The sequence below is a fragment of the Otolemur garnettii genome, unplaced genomic scaffold (assembly GCF_000181295.1).
Source record: "Otolemur garnettii isolate 467f Iridium unplaced genomic scaffold, OtoGar3 scaffold00176, whole genome shotgun sequence".
Lineage (NCBI taxonomy): Eukaryota > Metazoa > Chordata > Mammalia > Primates > Galagidae > Otolemur > Otolemur garnettii.
In genome coordinates, this window is record NW_003852571.1 from 2,175,843 (window position 1) to 2,193,974 (window position 18,132).

The window sequence follows — 18,132 nt, forward strand, 5'->3', positions numbered from 1 at the left end:
GCCTTAGCCGGTTGAGCTATAGGCGCCGAGCCTTCATCATAAATCTTATGGGGGAAAGGCAAACAATCAGGATATGGTTCTTGCTGCACTTACATTTTCCTAACTCAACTATTTCTCTAACTACATTAATTAGATGGATTTACTTTTTACTTTTATTGCTCTAAGTATTTATGATCTTTAACATAAACAGAGAGCGGTGCCTGTGGCTCAAAGGAGTAGGGTGCTGGCCCCATATACCGGAGGTGGCGGGTTCAAACCTGGCCCCAGCCAAAAACTGCAAAAAATAAAAAAATTAAAAAATATTAAAGCGAGCAAGGGATGATGATGAAAGACCAAGAAAAGAACATCAGAGAAGATCCCAATTAGGCCACACAGATCACAGGAGTGACAATACTCAAGAAGCCTGTTCCTCAGACAGACAGACACTTCTGGTCATACCAAGGTGAGAGAAACGAAAAGATATTTTATCTCTTTATCTGGTCCGAGCAAATCTTGCTGTCTTTTTTTTTTTGGCCAGGGCTGGGTTTGAACCCTCCACCTCCACCATACGGGGCTGGTGCCCTACTCCTTGAGCCACAGGCACTGCCCAAATCTTGCTGTCTTTAACAAAGTTTAAACACTTTACATACTCTAACTTTACTCCCTCTCCCAAGGCGATTAGAGGCCTCCACCCATGCTGGCAAGCCTGGCCTGCTTAGACAACTCCCCCACTGCACAGTTGAGTTGGGAGGGGTGTAATTTTAGCAAGACACTTCTGGAGTTTTACTTTATGTTATTTTTATTGACACAGAGTCTCGGGGAGGGGAGGGGGGAGGATGGGTGGAGGGAGGGTGATTGGTGGGACCACACCTATGGTTCATTTTATAAGAGTACATGTGAATCTTTCTAAACGTAGAACATAAATGTCTTAACACACACACGAGATAGAGTCTCATTTCGTCACTCTTTTGTAGAGTGCTGTGGTGTCACAACTCATAGCAACCTCAAATTCTTGGGCTTAAGCGATTCTCTTGCCTTAGCCTCCCAAGTAGCTGGGACTACAGACACCCATCAATGCCTGGCTTTTTTTTTTTTTTTTTTAAGAGATGGGGTCGGGGGCTGACGGGGTCTCGTTCTGGCTCAGGCTGTTCTTGAACTCAAGAGCTCAGGCAATCCATGCACCATGGCCTCCCAGAGTGCTAGGATTACAGGCAAGAGCCACCTCGCCTAGCACTTTTGGAGTATTAAAGGCAACAGGCCTCCAGCACATTTTGTGCTGGGCTCAGGATTTTCTCCATCCACTTCCTCCTGTTTTCCATCCTCTGCAATCATTTTCTTAATTCAATTCCTAGCATACTTATACTTACAACTAATATTTGAATACTGGTTGCAATGCAAGCACATTAAGATATGACTTTCCTTAAGGACTCACACATGCACCCACACAAAACCCTATAAAACAGCATGCTGTCTTACAAATGGGAAATTATGGAATAGAAGAGTTAAGTTAAACTGTTCAACATCATAGAACTAGTTAAAAGGCAGCAGTAAAACTAGAGTCAGAGTCTGACTAAAAACCCTGAGTGTTACATACGACCACTATTCTAATGCGCCTATACTGTGTCTCTACTTAAAAGTTGCTATGCTTGTGCTACACCAGCATGGCATTTAAAATACAAGATCTGGTGACTTTAACCACTTCTAGCACATTTAATACTTACTCTTTTCACATTTTTACCACCACCAAGGCAACCAAGAGCTTCAGATCTTTGAGCAAAGAACTCTCCTAAAGACAGACGTAAGTAACTGGCCTCGTCTTTACCCAAATCCGATGTGTTAGGAGATTTCCTCAGTAGATTATAATTCATTGGTGCTCCCCAGGATGTGTCCCCCAATGCAGCTGAAGTGTTCTGAGCATCTATGTTTTCTTCCTAGAGAGAAAGTTACTGTCATTTTTTTTCTCCCAAGAAAGGTTTCTGTTCTTCTAATACTCAAAACTAAAATGATTTAAGAAAATTTCAAGAGTGGTGCCTGCGGCTCAGTTGAGTAGGGCGCTGGCCCCATATACCAAGGGTGGCAGGTTTAAACCTGGCCCTGAGAACTGCAACAGAAAAATAGCTGGGTTTTGTGACAGGCGCCGGTAGTCCCAGCTACTCGGGAGGCTGAGGCAAGAGAATAAGCCCAGCAGCTGGAGGTTGCTGTGAGCTGTGTGATACCAGGGCACTCTACCGAGGGCAATAAAGTGAGACTTTGTCTCTAGAAAGAAAAAAAATTTCGAAAGCAATTTTTTATAAACTGAACAAAAAAATTTGGATAAATTTAAGTGTATGTGACTACTATAACTAATAAAGACCAAACAAGAGAACTTTATTTTTTTGAGATACAGTCTCACTTTGTCATCCTCAGTAGAGTGTCGTAGTATCACAGCTCACAGCAACCTCAAACTCTTAGGCTTAAGCAATTCTCTTGCCTCAGCCTCCCAAGTAGCTGGGACTACAGGCTTCTGCCACAATGCCTAGCTCTTTTTTGGTTGTAGTTGTCATTGTTGTTTAGCAGGCCTGGGCTGGGGACAAACCTGCCATCCTCTGTATATGTGGCTGGCGTCCTACCCACTGAGCTAAGGGAACAGAAACCAGAACTTTATTTTTTAATACTTGAGCTATAATATGCATTATCTTAATATATTGCTTAATCAAAGTGTGCTATAAATAAGAATCCCTTTAGGAAGGGATTTATTTTTATAACAAACAGGATCACCTCATTTCATGTGATGGGAACACAGAGCACAACCCACAGCCTTCCCCACTATGCAATATGTACAAGCAACAGAACTCAACTTGTACACCCTCAATCTACTACAATTTTTTAAAAATGAAAAAAAAAAACATTGGAGAAAAATAAAAACAAACAAACAAACCATGCTTTCTAAACTATGGAAATACCCAGGAAGGATATAAAAGCCATTTAAAATAAATAAAAGATATATAGCATTATTCCAACTTTCTTCAATTAATAATCTAGAAAATGAAGGAAAAAGGAGTTTTCAAATCATGAGAAAAATAATTCTATACTATATATTTATTCAGAAAGAAATTAACATTTTTCCTACATTAAAATTAATAAAGAAAAATTTTAAATTTTGAGTAAAGCAAATAATTACAAACCTGTATAAACTGATGCTCTTTATTAAATTCTTCTTCATCTTGTGCAATCAAATCAAATGCTTCAGCTTAAAAAAAAGAATAAGTTTATATCATTATATTACACTAAGGCCTATTTAAACACTAGCACACAAATACAAGTTAGCTAATCAGGAAAATGAAAAACCAAGGACATACAATGTTAGCAAGTCTATGACGCTCCTACTCTTTATCACTGGGGTTGTCAACTTCTGCTAATGAACACCTTACCGCGACTGATTTTATCACTTAAGAAATTTGCCCTAATTTACTCCTCCAAGGGCTTTACAACATAAGTTTTTTATCTATAAAACACTGAATTAAGTTTAGCTTTGAGGAGGTGTCCCTCCTGGGGAAGCCATCAGATGGGACAGGCCTCTCTCCATACTCACCATGTGCATGCTGGCTGGGATCACCAAGTACCCATTTGCCCAAGAATATCCCAGTGTTAGAAAGTCCCTAGTCCCAGGAAATCCCATTCTGGGCAAACAGGGACTATCTATCCTCAAAGTGCCTGCTGAGCACCTCAGCTCCTGCTGGAGAGAGGAATGGCAGCTGCTCCCACATTACCAACCTCTCAGGCAAAGGCCACACACAAAATGCCTCCAGGCCAGGGGTAACCGGGCACAGCAGGGCAGGGCCTATTGAGCACTCTGGGAGTAGGGAGGTACTACCCAAACCAAGAGGCACGTGACCTACGTGAAGCATTAGGATTATAAGAATTGGACACATTTGCTAAATCAGAAAAGCCTGCAGCTGGACTCTAGGGTGCCGGTCTGAGGTCCGCTCTAGGCCCTGCTTGGCACTGGGGTTAGAGCAGAAAAGGGGAAGAGAATGGCGACTGAAAGGGACAGTCCACTAGGGAAGCTCCTCACTCTCATTTGTCTATCAGGATCTAATTAGGCCCACACACTCTCCTAGGACCATAGTCCCACCTTGACAACCTAGAAGAGAGAAACAAAAATGGACACAGGCTCGGCGCCTGTGGTTCAAGTGGCTAAGGTGCCAGCCACATACACCTAAGGTAGTGGGTTCGAATCCAGCCCGGGACCACCAAACAACGATGGCTGCAACCAAAAAATAGCCAGGCGTTGTGGCGGGGGCCTGTGGTCCTAGCTACTTGGGGAGGCTGAGGCAGAAGAGTCACTTGAGCCTAGGAGTTGGAGATTGCTGTGAGCTGTAATGCCACGGCACTCTAACCAAGGATACAGCTTGAGGCTCTGTCTCAAAAAAAAAAAAAAAAAGAATGGACACAGGACAGCACTTCCAGTGAGGAGAAGCAGGGCACCAAAGGCTACTCAGGGGTCTTCCCTATCAGAACAGTGCCAGCTTTTGACGTTGCAAGGCCATCATTTCTCATATGAACACATTTTTAATCTATGAACATACTCTTAACCTATAAATGAACATCGGGAGAACCGTGAAGCTCCCAGAACTACATGCAAAATCATATATTCCACAAAAATCTGTTCCTATAAAGAGCCTGTACAGGATCTGTGATGCAAGGTACTTTAAAAGCCACTACCCCTAAATGTAAAGTACCAACCAACCAAATCTGATAGCCAAGAGAGGGAAGTAGGAACTCTCCCCCATAACAGGGCAGCCCAGAAGAAATAAATTTATTTTGATGAGTTACATATCAAGTGTTTTTTTTTTTTTTTTTTTGAGACAGAGTCATCCTCTGTCACCACAGGTAGCAACCTCAAACTCTTGAGCTTGAGCAATCCTCTTGCCTCAGCCTCTCAAGTAGCTGGGACTATAGGCACCCACAACAATGCCTAGCTATCCACATGTTTTTTTAATCCTTGGGTAGAGAGCTCAAATTACCATTTATTATATTCCTAAGTACTTTTTCTCTCACCTTTAAGAGAGTCTTTAGTTAAAGAAAGATCCACAATAATACTATGTTACCTGGTCTGCTCATAGGCAATAAGAAAATAGAACTTTCAGGGTGGTAAAAGCAGCTGCTGACTCTTGAAGGCGCTGGGAGTGAGAGAATCTCCTGCCAGCAGGGAGATGCTTTGCTGCCCAGAGACAAGCCCTCCAGCGACTGCATGTGTTAATGAGCTAAGAGCGTTTTAGCAAGCAGGCGTTATACTTTGGATATTCCGGGTGCAGCAGGGAGGGAGTCCAGCCCGCAGGGAGAGCATGTAATGATCATTAAGCAGGTAGCTAGAGTACACGGGTCCCCACACCTGTTGTATACGCTTCAACAATAAAAGGCCACGACAGAGGTTGCTCATAGCTTTCCCAGGACGGACAGGAAGCCCACCTCTTACAGGCTTGTATCTCAACCCGTATCCTGGCTGGTTCACATGTGCAGGAACAGGGTGCCACAGGGGACACCAAAAGTTCTTTTATAAGAATGCAAGACTAACTGTCTGCAGTCCTCTCATTTGGCACGTGAATTACATTTTGTAGCAGTGATTACATTTTGAAGCAGACCTTGTGTTTTCCCCTAATGTTAAGGTGACCAGACGTCCCACTTTTGGTGGGATAGTCCCGATTTTTAACAATTTGTACCGCGGCGTTTTTAAAAAGTCCCAATATGCACAGCTAGGGAACAGCAGAAGAATGAGAAGGGAATATGGTTTTCTCGGCTGCTGAAAAGGTTAATGTAACTCCATTTGGGAATGAAAAGGTTAATGTAACTTCATTTGGAAATGAAAAGGCTAATGTCAACTCCCTACTACCCTCCCGGGCAAGGTATCAAGAGACTGGCTCCCTCCCTTGCTTCTAGGCAAGGACAATTACCTCAGAAGGAGCCAAACTGTCTGGAACAAACAAGTAGTTCCCTCCTCCCAAGGTGACCAGATGTCCACTTTTGACGGGACAGTCCTGATTTTTGGAAAGAATGCAGGACAAGCTAGGGAATGGCGGGAGAACAGGAAGGGAATATACAATTTTCGGCTGCCATGTGGCTATTTCACCAGGATATGAGTTTTATATTATTTTTTTTAATTTTATAATGTTAAATTTTAATAATAACAAATAATTGTGTGAGAAATGATTATTGAGAACTGCTTATCAAAGTTTGCCTTGTTGTCAGCCCCGCCCCACCACCCCCCTCCGCCCCCATCAATGGTGTCCTGCTTTACCAATGTTAAAATCTGGTCACCTTACCTAATGTTAAACTCTAGGCTATAAGCAGAAATGACGCAGTACCTTGGACATAAGGCGCTATAAGCAGGGGAGGTGGACAAGGGATGAGGATGACAGTCTTGCTCTGTTGCCCAGGCCGCAGTGAAGTGGTGGGATCATAACTCACACCAACCTCAAACTCCTGAGTTTGTGTGATCCTGCTGCCTCAGCCTCTAACCTGAGACTGGAATTACAGGCACCCATCAGGACACCTGACTAATTTTTATTTTATATAGAGATGCGGTCTTGCTATGTTGCTTAGGCTAATCTCAAACTCCTGAGCTCAAGCGATACTCCCACCTTGGCCTCCCAAAATGAGATTACAGGTGTGAGCCACCATGCCTGGTTAGGGTAGTACTTCTTAGGGAAATTTTTTTGAATAAAGTTTGTAAATGGGGGCTCAGTACCTATATATAGTTCAGCAGCTAGGGCGCTGGCCACATACATCAGAGCTGCCGAGTTGAATCTGGCCTAGGCCTGGCCAAACAATGACAACAACAATAACAAATAGCCAGGCATTGTGGCAGGCACCTGTAGTCCCAGCTACTTGTGAGGCTGAGGCAAGAAAACAGCTTAAGCCTAAGAGTTTGAGGTTGCTGTGAGCTGTGATGCCACTGTACTCTACTGAGGGCAATATAGTGAGACTCTGTCTCAAAAAAAAAACAAAAAATGTTTGTAAATGAGTACATTTTCATTACAAATGACTTGGGCATTATAAAATCAGGCCATTGGCTGAACTCCCTTTTCTGAATATCTTGTTTTCTTACTTTTTTTTTTTTTAGACAGATCTCACTATATCGCCCTCAGTAGAGTGCGGTGGCATCACAGCTCACAGCAACCTCCAACTCTTGGGCGTAAAGTGATTTTCTTGCTTCAGCCTCCCAAGTAGCTGGGACTATAGGCACCCCCTACAATGCCCAGCTATTGTTTGGTTGTAGTTATCATTGTTGTTTGGCAGGCCCAGGCTGGGTTCAAACCCTTCAGCTTCAGTATGTGTGGCTGGTGCCCTAGCTGCTGAGCTACAGGTGCCGAGCCTTTTCTTACATTTTAAAAACGCCTGTCTCCCCTCCTATCCTAAGGTTCCCTTTTCATTCAGGCTATCCCACCTGTTTCCCTTGACCAGGCCCATCCTTCCTTTTCAGCATCCATCCTATTTCCACCTACCAGCCTCTTTTTTTTTCTTTTTTCTTTTATTAAATGATAACTATGTACATTAATGCAATTTTGGGGTACAGTGTGGTGTTTTCACATACAATTTGAAATATTTTCATCAAACTGGTTAACACAGCCTTCATGTCATTTTCTTAGTTATTGTGTTAAGACATTCATATTCTACTTAGAAAGATTTACTTGTACCCTTGTAAGATAAACCATAGAAGTGATCCTTCTAATCACCCTCCTCCACCCATTTCTCCCACCTCCTCCCTCCCCCCATTTTTAACTAAAATTAATTTAACTAAAATCATAATGGATTTTAATTTTAAAATTAATTTTTAACTAAAATCATAACTGTATACAATTATGGGTACAACGTGATGGGTTGATACACAACATGGAATGTTTCAATCAAACTGACCAACGCACTTCACTCACTTGTTTTTTGTGGACAGCCTCCTCCTTGTCCCTGCTTCCTCACACCCACACCACTCATCCTTTCCCACCTGGCTACTCTTTTCCCTAAGCACAAGGATAATTTCAGTAAGTGTTTCCATTATCTATTTTTATTTTATTTTTTTTAATAGTAATAATTCAAAATCCAATAATTCAAAATCCAAAAGCTATATGGATATTATACTTCAACAAAGAGTTTTTCAAAGTTAACCAAAGGCTTTAATGAGCATACACAGAAAAGCACCCCTGTCCCTGACTCAATTTACCATACCTCCAGAACCAAACAACGGATAGATACACTGAAACCTCTCACTATCTAAATCTTATTCTTGTAATCAGTTTGGTAATGAAACTGTATGCAAGGGTGTGAAGGAAACCTATTCCATCTTGGCACAGCCTCTAGGTATGGTAGCATCACGTCTGGCAGAGCTACAAACGTAGCTCTTATTTGATCTTTCTGCTTTATTTGACAAACACATGCATGCACACATGTGTATGTGTGTCCTCCCTTCTCTTGCCTTTCTACAAAAATGTCAGATACTTTATGTGTTTTTTTTTTTTTTTTTGAGACAGAGTCTCACTATGTTGTCCTCGGTGGAGTGCCCTGGCATTACAGCTTACAGCAACCTCAAACTCTTGGGCTATAGTGATTCTTCTGCCTCAGCCTTCCAAGTAGTGGGACTACAGGCACCTGCCACAATGCCCAGCTAGTTTTTTTTTTTTTTTTTTTTTGGTTGCAGTTGTCATTGTTGTTTAGCCTGTCCGGGCTGGGTTTGAACCTGCCTGCCTCAGTGTATGTGGCTAGCGCCCTAACCACTGAGCCACAGGCACCAAGTCGACCATCAACGTTTTAAGTGACAAAGTCAAATCCACTGTTCAGTCTGGACCTTTGTTGTCAAAAATCAAAGCATCATTACTGGGCATTGTGGCAAGCACCTGTAGCCCGAGCTACTTGGGAGGCTGAGGCAAGAGAATCACTTGGCCTGAGAGTTTGATGTTACTGTGAGCTGTGACACCACAGCACTCTACCAAGGGTGACAAAGTGAGACTCTGTCTCAAAAAAAATAAAAATAAAAAAAAATAAAATCAAGACATCATTGTCTAAAAATAAAAATAATAAAATCAAGGCATCATTGATCAAGTCTTAATGGTAACTTACCTTCAAATTTCTAACCCATATTTACAACTACTGAAAATATGGTTGTGGTTACCTCCACTATAAAACATAATCACCAAAAAGCCCTAGACTTTCTTGTTTTCCTCTACTTCAGCAAATGGTGTTGCCACTTCCCCAGTAACTTAGACTGTGTTCTTTGCTTGCTTCTCTACTATCTTCTGATATCCAGCCACCTAACTATTCTACTTCTGTCTTTAATTAGCTATTTTCTCTTCATTTTCATTGTGACAGCAAGATTTCTACAACATCCTAAGAACCCTCTCAATTCAAATGACCATCACTGCCAGGAGAAGACTCACAAACAAGCTGGAGTGGCAATCGCCCATTGCTTACTTACCAAACGAGCCCCAGCTCTGGGGCACGGCAGTCTAAACCGCATCCATGACCCGGCCCTGCTTACCTCCCCAGCTTCATCCCTTGGTCTCATTCATGTTCCCCTTCACCTGCTGCAAACACTAGCCATACTGGACCATTCACCCTCTCAAAACATGCCCATGCTTCACCACCTCATTCTCTTTCAACTGGATTTTCCTTCCATTTGAAATTTCTCATGCCCTACCCCAAAGGATTGCCCATTGAACTTTAACCTTACCAGTGATCTCCTGTGTGAACTTCTCTTGCTACCTACTCGTATAAAAGTCATCTACTCTCTGAACTCCAAAGGGTTTTGATTTCTGTCCTTTATGATGATCACCTGGCTCTGTATTCCTGCCTCATTGCTCTTGGCTAGTAGTCTCATAAGTGTTGAAATCATGCCTCATTTATCTCTGAACTTCCACATCCTTAGTGGTTAGGAGATTTGGACAAGCAGTAGCAACAATCACTTCTTCCCCAGGCCCCATCTGAGCCTATTAAAATTAAGACTGGCTTTGACAGGCCAGTGACCTTTCCTCAATCCAGCCACAGAGCATTCAAGCACTGGTGGCTGCAGGCCAGCAGCATCCTCACATCCTCATTAGCTGGAAATGCCCTGCCCTGGCACCCTATAGACCTGCCAGCTCAAATCTTCACACTGACAGAGGTTATGCTGAGCAACGACCCTAACTGCCCCTTTTAATGCTCTTATCCCTTGAGACTTATTAGTATTTTTTTGTTTTGTTTTTGCAATAGAATGTCACTTTGTCACCCTTGGAAGAGTGCTATGGTGTCATCATAGCTCATAGCAACCTCCAACTCCTGGGATCAAATGAACCTCTTGCCTCAGCCTTCCCAGTAGCTGGGACTATAGGCGCCTACCACGATGCCTGGCTATTTTTTTTTAAGAGATGGGGTATTGCTCTTGCTCAGGCTGGTCTCAAACTCCTGACCTCAAGCAATCCACCCACCTCAGCCTCCCAGGGAGCTAGGATTACAGGCGTGAGCCACCACATCCGGCTGAACAGTATCTTTTTTGTCACTTTTTCCCATCATTTCCACCACATTTCTTAGCTTTTACTTCAAAATGGATTAGCTTTAGTAAGTGCTGATTTACCAGAACACTTTTTTTTTGCTCAGGACAGAATTTTGAAAGTGGCCCAGCACAACCTGAAGTCCCTTTCAGCCCTGTAGCACCAGAGGCTCTAAAAGGAAGCAAATGAGTAGAGTCTGCCTTGTTGCCTTTGCTTCAGAAAGTAGCTCAGCTCATTCTGTAATGACTAAGACTGACCAGTTCAAGCCTTGGTTCCTAGAAAAAGAAGTGGAAAAATTCCAGAATACAATTATATTCCAGAAGAGATGGGATGTGGCTGAACACCATGAATAAGTTATCTCAGAAACACCACTAGAAACAATGAAAACGGTATAATAAATGTAGGTATCCATATACTTACAACCAGATCTGAAGTCTTCGTTCATCTCACCACTTACAGATATATTTAAATCTCGCTCATTACTAAAGGAGGTGTAATAGGCAAGGTCAGTGACCCATCTGCCCTCTTCATTTTGATAGACCACACTCTCTGGGAGATTTGTTTCTGGAATATAAAATTCCACAAATATCCAATGATACATGTAACAACTAAAATGATAAAACATTCTCAAATAATTTTTATTTAGGCAACTGCCTTAGATATCAACAGTACTGAAGTCTGTTCAAAACTAGTTAGAAAAAAGAGCACTCTGGGAAGCCAAGGCAGGTGAACTGCCTGAGCTCAGGAGTTCAAGATCAGCCTGAGCAAGAGGAAACCCCCATCTCTAAAAATAGCCAGATGTTGTGGTGGACACCTATAGTCCCAGCAACTTCGGAGGCTGAGGCAAGAGGACCACTTGAGTTCAAGAGTTTGAGGTTGCTGTGAGCTATAATGCCACGGTACTCTAACGAGGGCAACTGAGTGAAACTCTGTCTCAAAAAAAAAAGTTAGAAAGAAGAAAACCCAGGCGGCACTTGTGGCTCAGTGGGTAGGGCGCTGGCCCCATATACTGAGGGTGGCAGGTTCAAACGCTGCCCTGGCCAAACTGCAACAAAAAATAGTTGGGCGTTGTGGCAGGTGCCTATGGTCCCAGCTATTCAGGAGGCTGAGGCAAGAGAATCGTCTAAGCCCAGGAGGTGGAAGTTGCTGTGAGCAGTGTGACACCACAGCACTCTCCTGAGGGTGGTAAAGTGAGACTCTGTCTCTACAAAAAAAAAAAAAAAGAAAAAAGAAAACCCATTTCCCCCAAAAGAAAAGCATATCTCTGATGTTGGATGATCCAGCCTCACTTATAGAGGATAAGGGGTGAAGCAAAAGCATGCTAAGACCTAGACAGGCACACTTCCACTTGATCCCTCACTTAAAATTCTATTTCTAAGCAATCCTCCCTGTAATAGATAAAAAAAAATTTATTTTAATCTAGAAAACACTTAAATATTTCCTGTTATGAAAGACTGGCAAATTCCACATGTAAATATAACCTACACAAAATGTACAAACATCTTATTTCTGTAGTTCCTTTTCTTTCTTTCTTTCTCTTTTTTTTTTTTTTTTTTTGGAGACAGAGCCTCAAGCTATCCCCCTGGGTAGAGTGCCTTGGCATCACAGCTCACAGCAACCTCCAACTCCTGGGCTCAAGCGAGTCTTCTGCCTCAGCCTCCCGAGTAGCTGGGATCACAGGCGCCTGCCACAACGCCCGGCTATTTTTGGTTGAAGCTGTCATTGTTTGGTGGGCCCAGGCTGGATTCGAACCCGCTGCCTTGGGTGTACGTGGCTGGTGCCTTAGCCACTTGAGCCACAGGTGCTGAGCCTCCTTTTCTTTTTTTTAAGGACACTTACTGTCTTCACCATTCTCAATGGACTCATGATGTTCACATGTCCGCCTTTCACAAGTTGGTGACCAAAGAACATCAGCAGAGTTAACCTCCTCGTCACAAGCAGGCTTCAAAGATGCTACGTTCATGTGGTTTTGAATGGACACTGTAGAAGCCTCAGGGTCCACACGTCTACTCTCACACAAAACTGCTTCTGAGTCGAATGCTGAAGGTTGGAATGGATTAGGAGATGCTTCCCCATGTTTTATGGGGTCAGTAAAATCAAAACCACCTTTATCAGCATTTATGTCATGAAAATCAATGGGCGTAAGTTTCCCATTGGCAGCTCTGAGAGTCTTCACCAGAACACCTTTTCCTGCACTTTCCTTTAATGAAAAGAAAAAATCAGTAACAGCAATATAAGTTTTTTCATAATTCATTCTGAAATTTATGAAAAAAAATAAAGTTGATAAAAATGCTTATTATATGAAGAAACAAAATGTATACACTGTATTCTAGACCCCATATGAACCAATGATAAGCAATTCACCAAAACTGACCTTTACAATGTGGTCATGGGAAACCGGATCAGGCCTGGCTCAGTGGTTCACACCTGTAATCTCAGCACTCAGAGGCCGAAGCAGGTAGACTGCTTAAACTCAGGAGTCTGAGGCCAGCCTGAGCAAGAGTGAGACCCCATCTCTACTAAAAACAGAAAAACTAGCTGGGTGTAGAGGTAGGCACCTATAGTCCCAGCTACTCAGGAGGCCGAGGCAAGAGGATTGCTCAAGCCCAAGAGTTTAAGGTTGCTGTGAGCTGTGATGCCATAGCACTTACCCTGCTGTGAGCTGTGATGCCACAGCACTCTACCCAGGGCACAGAGTGAGCAGCTCTGTCAATTTCAGACGGAGTAGTCTTCAAAGCAAGGAAAGTTATCAGTGATAAAGTAGGGCATTCCATAATGATAAAGGGTCACTTCTCTAAGAAGACGTAATAGTCCTTAAAGTGTATGCTCCCTAAAAAAGAGAGTTAAAATACTCACATCTTAAACTGGCATACTTGCCCTTCTATCGGTTTTTGCCATATATACTTTGCATGGAAAAATACGTAAATCTACTATCATGACTGGAAGCTTCAATACCCTCTATCAGAAATAGAAAGATCTAGCAGAAAGAAAGTCAGCAAGGGCACAGGTGAACTCGACAGCACCACCAATCAACTGCATAGATGAATATCCATAGAATATCGCATCCCAAGACAAAAGAACACACATTCTTCCTAAGCTCACAAAGAACATTCACCAAGACAGAAGACATCCTGGGCCATAAAACATACCATCACAAATTTAACAGTAATCATACAATGTCTACGCTCAGGCCCCAATGGAATTAACTAAAAGTCAACAAAAACAAAAAACTAGAAAACCCCAAAATGAGTAGAAAACAATCCCTTCTAAATAACACATGGATCAAAGATGAAGTCTCAGGAGAAATTAACAATTTTTTGAAATAACTGGAAATGAAACCACAACTTATCAAGTTGTGGGGTACAGCTGAAGCAGGGCTCACAGAGCAACACTCAGCCCTAGATGCACACACAGGGTCAAAATGTACTTACATCAGCCTGGATGGCACAGACCACTATACCTGCCACACCTTGGCCATACAGTCGGCTCACTGCAAATCTGTACGGCATGTTACTGCACTAAATATTGTAGGCATCTGTCACACAATGGTAAGTACTTGTATTCTAAATATATGTAATTACAGAAGAGGTACAGTTAAAATACTACATCACTGTTTTTATGTGGTCCATCATCTACCAAAACATTGGCATGCAGCACATGACTATATTTAAAAGAATAAAAATCTGAAATCAACCATCTAAGTGTCAACTTCAGGAAATCAGAAAAAGAAAAGCAGGGGCAGTACTTGTAACTCGGTGAGTAGGGCACCAGCCCCATATACTAAGGGTGGCGGGCTCAAACCCGGCCCTGGCCAAATTGTAAGAGCAACAACAACAAAATAGCTGGGCATTGTCGTGGGTGCCTGTAGTCCCAGCTACTGAGGAGGCTGAAGCCCAAGATCTGGAAGTTGCTGTGAGCTGTGACACCACAGCACTCTACCAAGAGCGACAAAGTGAAACTCTATCACTAAAAAAAACAAAAAAAAGAACAAAATAAAAAAAAAAAGCAAGTTAAATCCAAAATAAGCACTATCAAAGAATAAATTAAGGTAGAAATTGATGATTGAAAACAGAAAATTGAGAAAAATCAATAAAACCAAAAACTGGTTCTCTTAAAAGATCAATAGAATTGATATGACTCAGCTCGGCACCCGTGGCTCAAATGGCTACAAGGCGCCAGCCACATACTCCTAAGGTGGCGGGTTCAAATCCAGCCTGTGTCGCCAAACAACGGCTCTGAGTGAGGCTCTGACTCACAAAAAAAAAAAAAAGAGAGAATACTAAAGGAGCACTATGATAAATCTATGCCAACAGAGGTGCTAAGGCAGATGAAGTGGACAAATTTCCCTCAAAGAATCCAAAAAAACTCTCACAAGAAGATACAACACCCAGTGGCTCACGCCTGTAAATCCTCCCAGCACTTGGAGGCCAAGGTGGGTGGACTGCCTGCACTCACAGGTTCAAGATAGCCTTGGCCAGAGTGAGACCTCATTTCTAAAAAATAGATGAGTATTGTGGTAGGTGCCTGTAGTTCCAGCTACTCAGGAGGCTGAGGCAAGAGTATTGCTTAAGCCCAAGTGTTTGAGGTTGCTATGAGCTGTGACACCACAGGACCCTACCAGGACCACAGGTTGAAACTCTGTTACAAAAAAAAAAAAATAGACTAGAAATGAATCATCAGAAATTGTGTTTTTACTTTCAGAGGAAGAATTCCAATCTTCAAAAACATTCAGAACATAACTCAATCAGAACTGGAGACTTCTTACAATAGGTGCTATGTGATTCAATCACAAGGACTCTGCTTTACTTTATAGTAATCTAAGTATTTCTTTTATTTCCCTACTGATAATCTATGTATGGCCTACATCATCCCACACCTACTGCCAAGAGCATACCAGATAGTTCTTAGTTGAAATGATCTCACCGAGGTTTCCTAGCAATTTGTGAGTATTTGATGATACTAAAATTTGGTTTTAATGGCACATAGTCACTAATTAGTAAAACAATCACTGTATCATACTAGAACGAAATTCTAGGCACAAATTTAAATGGCCACAGACTGACATACAGGGGAACCTCAGCAAGCCAACCACTCTTGTAAGTTGGTCCCCATATGGAGGTACTTACCATGAGGAACCAGGCCTACACCACTGATACAAACATGTGGTGCAGGTCCTGTCTGTGAAAATTAGGTCAACACAATGTGGTCAGTGCAGGAAGGTGGTTAACTATGGAGGCTCTACTGTATTTATAAAACTTAATAACTATCAAGTTTTAACAAAAATCAAGTAACTAACAAATACTGTCTCTTTCTTATTTCTGAATTTGCTACCACTAATTGCTGAGGACAGGACATCCATTCACTAAGCATATTAAAGCCCCATAACGCTGCTTCATCAACTCCACATACATAGCAATGGTCACACACACGACCAAGCACCCCAGCACAGTCTGCGGAGGAAAGTGCCATGGACTCTGTTCTAGTTACCTGAGAGAGGCTTTGTACTTCATATGTATTTATATATACCTGGTTCTTCTGATGAGTTACACATTCCTGAGGCTGCTGCATAGCCAACTTCTGTGTACTTCTGTACATCATAAAATGCTGTCTTCTAGCACATAGTTACTATGAGAGGAGTCATTAAAAAGGAAACAGGAACTTGACCCATGACTGGAAAGATTATGAGTTGAATTAGGGAAGGAAAGGAGAAAAGCATAGTGAGGAAGAGACAGATGATATGTGGTCAGACTGCAGTACACCTTAAGAACTCCTACTGTGCGACCCAGGACACAGAGGGTGTCACACACAGGAGAAGCCACCATGGCAAGATTAATCTGGTAGTCATGAGCATGACAGAGTAATAAACATTATAGGTGGGCAATAAATCAGACACAGTCAATAACTCCTTGAATGTGAAGGGGCATAATGGAAATAAACAGAAAAGAAAAAAACCCTACTTGGGAGGCTGAGGAAAAAAGAGCTCTTGAGTCCAAAAGTTTGAGGTTGCTGTGAGCTATGACACGACGACACTCTACCAGGGTCACAGAGTGAGACTCTGTCTCAAAAACAAACAAACAAACAAAAGAACAAAATGTAAGACACAGGCCTGCAGATGAAGACACACAGATGGGGCTCAGTCATCAGGACTTCATCACCCTGAAATGATAACCACCCTCCTTGCTACTTTAATACACACAAGGGATTATCCTAAGAACAAAATGAACCTTTTTTTTTTTTTTGAGACACAGTCTTACTTTGTTGCCCCCAGGAGAGTGCTGTGGTGTCATAGCTCACAGAAACCTCCAACTCTTTGGCTCAAGCCATTCTCTTGCCTCAGCCTCCTGAGTAGCTGGGACTAGAGGCGCCTGCCACAACACCTGGCTATTTTTAGAGACAAGGTCTTGCTTTTGCTCAGGCTGGTACAGAAACTGTGAGCTCAGGCAATCCACTCAACTCAGCCTCCCAGAGTGCTGGGATTACAGGCGTGAGCCACCGCACCCGGCCAAAATGACTCTTTCTATGTAGAAGCACACACACTCCTTCTAAAATCACTCTACACTCCCAAGTCATACTTTGCTCAAAACGGGTAGAAGGACAGGTAAGTCAGGAATGACTACCCGGTTCCAAGTGTAGGAGAAACAGGCTGTCATTAACAAGTAGGAAAAAATGAACAATGAAAAATATGCTTGAGCAATGTAAAAGAGGATCAGTGTACTATTTTACAATTTAAATGTAAAAAATATATACAATTGTATATTTAATGTAATGTTAGTGATATCAAAGATACAAACACACAGAAACGCCCTTACTAATGATTTTTGTACTTTTTCTATATCTTTCAGAAGTCAGCAGTAATTGCTTTGTTGAAAATAACTGATAAATAAACACAAGATTCCTTCTTTCTTTTCATAAAAAATTAATAAAAAATACATATAAACTTACTCTGCCAGAGGCAGCACCTGTGGCTCAAAAGGGTAGGGCACCAGCCTCATATACCAGAGGTGGTGGGTTCAAACCCAGCCCCGGACAAAAGAAAAAACAAAAAAACTTACTCTGCCAGTATCTGGAAAAATACCCCTCAAATTATCTGCCTTTTCTTTCTCAGCTCTCCAAGTACTAGAGGAAAATGGTAAGACATCATCTATAGGCCTTCTAGTATCTTCAGTATCTACAGAATTACCTGAAAAATAAAGACAAAAAGAAAATGCAGCAATCTCAACATCTGAGTAATCTAATGTGATAACTGCTTCTTGCCGAATACTTAACATTCACGTTACAAATTCAGCAATTCACACATGAGAAAATGAGCAGCAGTAAGAGGCAACAAACCCTGATAAACTATCACACAGAGAGAGTTCATAGGCCCAGGCACAGAAGCTCACAGCTACCACCTCAGCAGGACTGGGGAGGCCAAGGCAGAAGGATTACTTGAAGCCAAGAGTAAAACCGGCACGGGCAATAAATATAGAGTGACCTTGGGTCTACAAAAACTTTTTTTTTCTGAGACCGAGTCTTACTATGTCACCTGTGGTAGAGTGCCGTGGCGTCACAGCTCACAGGAACCTCAAACTCTTGGGCTTAAGCGATTCTCTTGCCTCAGCCTCCCAAGTAGCTGGGACTACAAGTGTCCACCACAACATCTGGCTATTTTTGTTGT

The 18,132-nt window shown here is 42.3% G+C and overlaps 1 protein-coding gene across 1 annotated transcript in view; it reads right to left on the bottom strand.

Moving 5' to 3' along the window:
* The window catches only part of CEP192 (centrosomal protein 192), a 152,351-nt gene that overhangs the window by 110,210 nt on the left and 24,009 nt on the right, over positions 1 to 18,132 (bottom strand). Inside the window, exons 8-12 of the mRNA XM_023519469.1 lie at positions 17,528 to 17,655; positions 12,315 to 12,675; positions 10,896 to 11,039; positions 3,144 to 3,208; positions 1,701 to 1,910 (exon numbers count right to left, since the gene is read on the bottom strand). Of these exons, the coding sequence (XP_023375237.1) occupies positions 1,701 to 1,910; positions 3,144 to 3,208; positions 10,896 to 11,039; positions 12,315 to 12,675; positions 17,528 to 17,655 (908 nt within the window). The remainder of the gene's footprint in view (positions 1 to 1,700; positions 1,911 to 3,143; positions 3,209 to 10,895; positions 11,040 to 12,314; positions 12,676 to 17,527; positions 17,656 to 18,132) is intronic.